The sequence below is a fragment of the Sabethes cyaneus genome, chromosome 3, assembly GCF_943734655.1.
Source record: "Sabethes cyaneus chromosome 3, idSabCyanKW18_F2, whole genome shotgun sequence".
NCBI lineage: Eukaryota > Metazoa > Arthropoda > Insecta > Diptera > Culicidae > Sabethes > Sabethes cyaneus.
In genome coordinates, this window is record NC_071355.1 from 229,525,693 (window position 1) to 229,532,322 (window position 6,630).

Below are 6,630 nucleotides of genomic sequence, written 5' to 3' on the forward strand. Positions count from 1 at the left end.
AAACTTGCGGGTTCGGGTCGGGTACGGGTTTTTAATTTTTTTCTTGATCGGGTACGGGTCGGGTTCGGGTATTCAAATTTTCATACCCGACCATCTCTAAGGGCAACCTTGATCAGACACATTAATTTGTTCGGAAAGCCGTATTCGTACATTATCTGCCAGAGCTGTTTTCGCTCAACTGTATCGTATGCTGCCCTAAAGCACAAAGTCCTCGAAAATATAAGGCGTGGACACGTTGTACTCCCGACATTTGAGAAGGATTTTTCGGAGAGAGAAAATTTTATCAGTAGTAGAACAAAACAATGTTTTGCGTAAATTAAATGTTATGTATGCAAAAAAAAAATTCACGACTGTTTCCGGTCAAGACATGCATTTCCATCACATGTTTCAGCAGGTGCATTTTCCCAAACAGATAAGAGTAGTGCAACGTGCTATCTAATACAATTGGAACAATCCTTCCTTGAACACATTTTATTCACTCTAATGACTCTTAAAACTATTTAAGTAGCATAAAATTAAGTCTCTAGCTAACGATACCCGCATTCTTAGCCATTCCGTAGAAGACTGACTGTCTATCGGCTAGCAAATTCTGGGGCGAATCGCACTCCGCTACTAGACCTTTGTCCAGAACCAATACGCGATCCGAGTCCATTATTGTATTCAAACGATGTGCAATAGTGAGTATTGTGCAGTCGGCGAACTCCGTGCGAATTGTTTTCTGTGGATATAGATAAATATTTTAAATCAGGTCATTCATACTACAATCAATTCAATACCTGAATTAGGTCGTCTGTTTCTAAATCAACGGCTGCCGTAGCCTCATCCAGGATCAGTACCTTCGTCTTCCGTAAAACTGCACGAGCCAAACAAACCAATTGACGTTGACCTACTGAAAGATTTTCGCCGTTTTCCGCGATTTCATGCTCCAGTCCTGCCGGAAGACCTTTCACGAACGTCTTCAAATGTGACAGCTCTAATGCTTTCCAAACTTGATCATCTGTATAGGCACCGAATGGATCTATGTTCATTCGTAGACTACCGGAAAACAACACCGGATCTTGTGGAATGATCGTCAAGCGACCCCGCACCTGGTGCAAACCAATTTTGGCAATATCGACTCCGTCGATGATAATCTGTCCTCCAGCAGCTTCCACAATTCTAAAAGTTTAAATCTTAAGTGATCCATACTACTTCAAATGAGCTAAGTACGTACCTAAACAACCCAAGCGTTAAGCTAGATTTTCCAGCACCGGTTCTTCCGACGATTCCCACCTTCTCCCCGCCCTTCACGTGCAGGGAAATACCCTTTATGACCAGATCCAGACCTTCACGGTACCGAATCTTGAAGTCCCTAAATTCGACCGCTCCTTCCGATGGCCAATTTTTGTCCATTGCACCTTTCTGCCATTCAGCCTCCCGAGGTAGCACCGTGTATTCTTCCAGCCGTTCAACCGCTACGATGTTGGTTTCCACTTCAGCCGTCATCCTGACCATAAAACTCAAGGTAGCCGATATCTGCAGGGCGTACGAGATCGAAAGACCAACCGTTGCTGGTCCGATATTCTCTCGAGCTAGTACGGCAAACATTGCAGCGAATAGCACTACCAGACTTCCCACGATCTCCAGACGAACCGAGAGCCATCGGTTTGCTAAAATTGTTGGATAGGACACCTTTTGGTTGTAATCAACTTTATCCTCCGATTCTTTGGTGAATCGGTTCTGTTCGTTGTACGCCCGGATGGTAGATTGGCCGTTGATACTCTCACCAAAATGTGAATAGATGGGACTTCGAGTGACAGATTCCAATCGTTTCAGTTGTCGTGAAGTTGCGATATAAATGTTTTGAATAAAGTAGTAGATTACGGCCAGTGGAGGAACGACAGCTAAGAAGATCGGTGTGGAAATTCCGATTACAACAAAGACGCCAATCACGCTTAGGAAGAAATACAGCCAAGCTCGGATCGTTGCTGGTAGAACATTGTCCATGACATCCACGTCTTTGGAGAATCGATTGATGATTCTACCCAGAGGTGTAGTATCGAAAAATGACATCGGCATGCGGAGCGAACTCTCCAGCAGCTTATCATGTAGTTCTTTGGCTGCCTTGAGGCAACCCAACCCGAGAGCCACTGAGCTGATGAAGAGCGCGATTGACTGGAAACCTCCCAAAGCACCGTACACTCCCAAATACATGTCCCGCACCGAAGTATCAGTGATTGCCTTCGGATCCTCTGACCAATCTGTTAGCCAAAGACTGGCGTAGATACCACTTCCCTGGGTAAGGATGCTGAAAATCACCGACCACAGTCCGAGGGATAATCCAATAGCTTTGATGTATTTTAAGTATACGGCTAACGTCACAGCTCCGGTAGCAGATTCTTCTTTTTCAATCAGTGTTGATTTGTCTGCTTGAGCAGTCACAACGGTGGGTTTGTCCTTTTCTATACTTCGTCTGGATTCCTGTCGACTGATTCGTTTTTTACGTTCATCCGATTGACTGGACTGCGCGGAAATAGTTCGTTGCACAATTTGACGTGCCGATTCGTCTGTCAAAACTTCCTGCAGCAGCTGCATCTCTGTGAATGGAATAAAAACTTGTTTTTATTTCATGTGAAAGATAGATAAGTAGAGTACAACCTTCATCTTCTTCGTCCAAATCCTGTATATGTTGTGTGAGGAACTCGGCAAATGCTCCCTTCTGATCCAGCAATCTTCGGTAGGAACCGCTTTCCGAGATCTCTCCATCTTTAACCACGAAAATTTCTTCCACAAACGGTAGGAAAGAAATACCATGTGTCACCAACAACCGGGATTTACCTATAAGCATCCCTTCGGGTCCAATTACTTTTTCGAAGATGTGCTTACCGACATGAGCGTCGACGGCACTGAGCGGATCGTCAAACAGATAAATTTCCGCATCGGCGTAGACCGCCCGGGCCAGTGCAACACGTTGCTTCTGACCTCCGGAAAGATTGATTCCCTTTTCGCCGATTTCCGTTTGGTCTCCACCCGGAAGCATTTCTAAGTCCGGCTTCAGAGCACAAGCCTCGATGACTTTGTCGTACTTTTTCTGATCGAATTTTTTTCCAAATACAATATTTTCTCTAAGTGTTGAGTTTTGGATCCACGCTTGCTGAGGAACGTAGGCAATCGTTCCGTCGGTATTAACCGATCCACTGATTTTCTCCATTTCCCCCAGCAAAGCGGATATTATCGAACTTTTGCCTGTTCCAACTCCTCCAACAATTGCCGATAGCTGACCTTTCTTCAAAGAAAGATGGACACTTTTTAATGTGGGTGTTTCGTCGCCCCAGGAGAACGTTCCATCTTTAATGTCCAGCGCATTCTCACTTTTAGCATGGCTAACATTGCTTGGATCCAGCTCAGCACTGTTCATGAACTTATTTATTCGCTTAATTGAGACCCAAGCTTGCATCGAAAAGGTCACCATCATTGGTAGCCATCCTAGAGGGAACCGTAAAATATTGAACAAAGCCAACGACACAAACGCAGTTTGTGGATCCAAATGGTTGTTCTCATCCATCAAAACATAAACGGCAAATGAAATTAGGGTGACCAAGAATGGAGCCATCGTAAAGGTAAAGTAAACTCCGGCTCCATAGTACGCCATCTTTTTGAGTATTCCAATTTCCTTGTCGCGAACCTTCACAATCGAATCCTGGAAACTCTTCTCCCAAGCGTAAAGTTTCAACACTTTGATCCCTCCGAGGATTTCATTCATTTGTTTCACTCGATCATCTTTGATCTTCATTTGTTCGACCTGTAGGTCACGCAACTGAGTGGCCATTACACCGGATACCGGAGTCATCAGTATCATCACGGCCAACCCGGCAAAGACGGCTACGCCCAGAATTTCATACAGCAGATACAGACAGAGTGCGATTATTAGCGGTCCAGACCACAAAATGTGCAGATAGGACGTAAGTTCAAAGAACCGTTGCGCGTCCACTGCCATCAAGTTCACGATTTCTCCCACCGTCGTGTCTTTCTTGGCGGAACTGGATATCCGCAAGGCCTTTCGGTAGATGCCGCTAATCAAACCCGTTCTAATACGGAATCCGGTCAAAAATGTATTGTAAAAGTACTGGCCATTTAGCAGTGCAACAAGCATGGACGTAGCAAAAAGTCCGAATGTTAGAATGATACCTTTCCATTCTGGTCCCTGTAGAGCGATCCACGTCATTAGTTCTCTAAAAAAGTAAATTTTGATTACTAATAAAAGTTTAAAAACAAGTTAATTATACCAACTTACTGCATTAAATACGGTGAAGCGAATTGAAGCCCAGAAATTGCCAGCTGAAATATGCCAGCAAACCAGAACGGGCCTCCGTAAGCTTTGACAATCGCTGGCAACACTGACCCGTTGGTCTGTCCGAATGGCTTGAACTCTGACGCCGGTTTTCCGGCCTTCTTATTAGCTGCTTGCTGTTTACGGTATCCCTTCTCGACACTTTCGTGCCAGTACTTATCGAACGGAGGTACCAACTCTTTGGATGCATCCTGCGGATTGATGTCGTGCATATCTTCAATTTCCAGTGGATTCCGGTAGCCCTTCCATGTGTACGAATCAAAGTAGAAGAAAAATAGTCGTACGAAAAAGCTTGACCGTAACTCCGGGTTAGGATTTTTCGTCTCTGGGTAGTCGCTGTACTCCGGTTCCCGGTCGGGAAACAGTTCCATCACCAAAACAAGGCATATCAGTGTGTACTGAATAATATAGCTGATGTATTGATATTCCCAGAAGTTTACTACATCATCCGAAATATCTCCGCGTATTTCCTTGTTCAGTACTTCGGTGCGCAGTTGAATGATACCGAAAAACATTCGCATAAACCAGAAAATAAAAATAGTTCCCGAGCTTCGTATTCCATATTTTCGCTGGTAGAAGTAGAGTGCTAGAATGTTTATCTATAAAATAAATAGGTAGTTTTCAATCATACGATAAGAACGGTATTTAGTATGCTTACATAGGCAATGGCATTGAGAACGGCAGTTGCAATTTGCACATCAAACAATCCCTGCTGATCTTTATAGTTCACCACCATTCCCAGATCGATCCAATTGAGGCACATCAGCACAAAGGTTATCAGCATCTTCGAGAGATTGTACCAATTCCAGGGGATGTCTCGAAACCGAGACGTTCGATATTTGTACACTTCGTAGATAGAAAACACGTACAGGAAGAAGCAAGGAATCCATTGAAGAGCCACTCGTTGGAAGCAGAACGTCAGGTCTGGGTCGCTCTCGCGCCATTCTAGCTGTCCGTCCTGAAAGTAGATTGATAGAAAATTGCTTTGAAATATTTGTGTGATGATAACCTGTCAACTAAACATTATTATATTCAGAAAAAAATTAAATTTAACGGCAATGAAACTAAAGTTCATGGTTTAAAATAGAGTGTTCAGTAAAAATTCGCTTAACCCTTTGCTTTTCCGTAAAATCGGAATACAACAATCTGATATGCTTATTGTTATTAAAAATGGAACAACTATTACAAAAGACATTTTCATATAACTAAATATACAAACTATAAGTTTTCATGATAAACCGTGAGAAAAAGCAGCTTTGACCAAATGTCCCTTCAATATTAATAGTCAATAATCGCAGTTGTCATATCGCTATTGTTGAAGTCTTGTCAGGCAATGTTTTGAAAAATTCCATTGTCAAGAAAAATGCAAGTTGTTCATTTTTATGAGTTCGTCTACTTCACGAATTTGGCGAATCATCACTGGCGATTATCAGCGTATCGATTTTAGAGGTTATTAAATTTTATTACACTAAATATGTTTTTATGCGGCACTTATTTGAAGGTCTCTTTGACGGTGAATTTTCACGTGACTTGAAAAGCAACGCAGACAGATTTTCCATACAGTTTGTAATTAACATGCGTCTTTACCCGAATTCACATGACCTTAGTCAAAAAAATCACAGTGTAAGTGCTCGCACGAAGTGCCACTATCTTTATGAACGAAATTATAGCTCCAATTGATAAGATTACACTACTACCGCCAATTGATAGCATCGGTAACGGTAAAACTCAATGAACCAATCATTTCAACATTATACACTATGTATCACTCGTGTATTTCCTGCTGTAGTACAAAACCATCCACATTCGTAAATCCATAATTCCATACATTCGACGCACACCGGATAACTTTTTCCGCGTGACACTTGAATACGCACCCAGAAAGGACCTCCGCAAAACTCTTCAAAAGCCATGGATTACTCTCCAGGCTGCCGAATTGCACCACTCAAAAAGCACAAACACAAAAAATCCAAATTGTCACGTAGATTTACGACGCACGACTAAGCCTTTGTCACCTGCCGTCCGATGCTTATATAGTGCCCTAGCCCGTTATCAGGAGGACCCCGTCGGTTTTTTGAGTTGATAAACAATTCCCTCCATGCTGCTCACCAATTGCTCGTTCTCTTTTTGTACGATACAGACAATTTACTGATTAAAAGCACTATTGCCAATTATCTTGACCGATTGAACAAATATGGGATTTCCTTATCTAATAGTAGATCATACTGCTAGATATATCTCCTGAATTGCATAATATTATTGGAAACCGGCCTCATCTGGTTAACATTTTTGGGAGGGCT

General features: G+C 42.7%; 1 protein-coding gene across 1 annotated transcript; it reads right to left on the reverse strand.

Moving 5' to 3' along the window:
* Nucleotides 1-523: 523 nt before the first annotated feature.
* Nucleotides 524-6,243, reverse strand: LOC128739517 (multidrug resistance-associated protein 1-like). Its single transcript, XM_053835011.1, has 7 exons — nt 6,208-6,243; nt 4,989-5,288; nt 4,274-4,929; nt 2,638-4,211; nt 1,214-2,576; nt 777-1,158; nt 524-718 (listed from the first exon to the last, which is right to left on the reverse strand). Exons 1-7 carry the CDS (start codon nt 6,241-6,243, stop codon nt 524-526), a joined length of 4,506 nt encoding a protein of 1,501 aa, XP_053690986.1.
* Nucleotides 6,244-6,630: the final 387 nt, after the last annotated feature.

Coding starts and splice junctions, on each gene's coding strand:
- LOC128739517 (XM_053835011.1), bottom strand. CDS start 6,243: ATGGCTTTTGAAGAGTTTTGCGGAGGTCCTTTCTGG. Junction 2,577..2,637: donor TTTGGACGAAGAAGATGAAG/GTTGTACTCTAC, acceptor TTCCATTCACAG/AGATGCAGCTGCTGCAGGAA. Junction 719..776: donor AAACAGACGACCTAATTCAG/GTATTGAATTGA, acceptor CTATATCCACAG/AAAACAATTCGCACGGAGTT.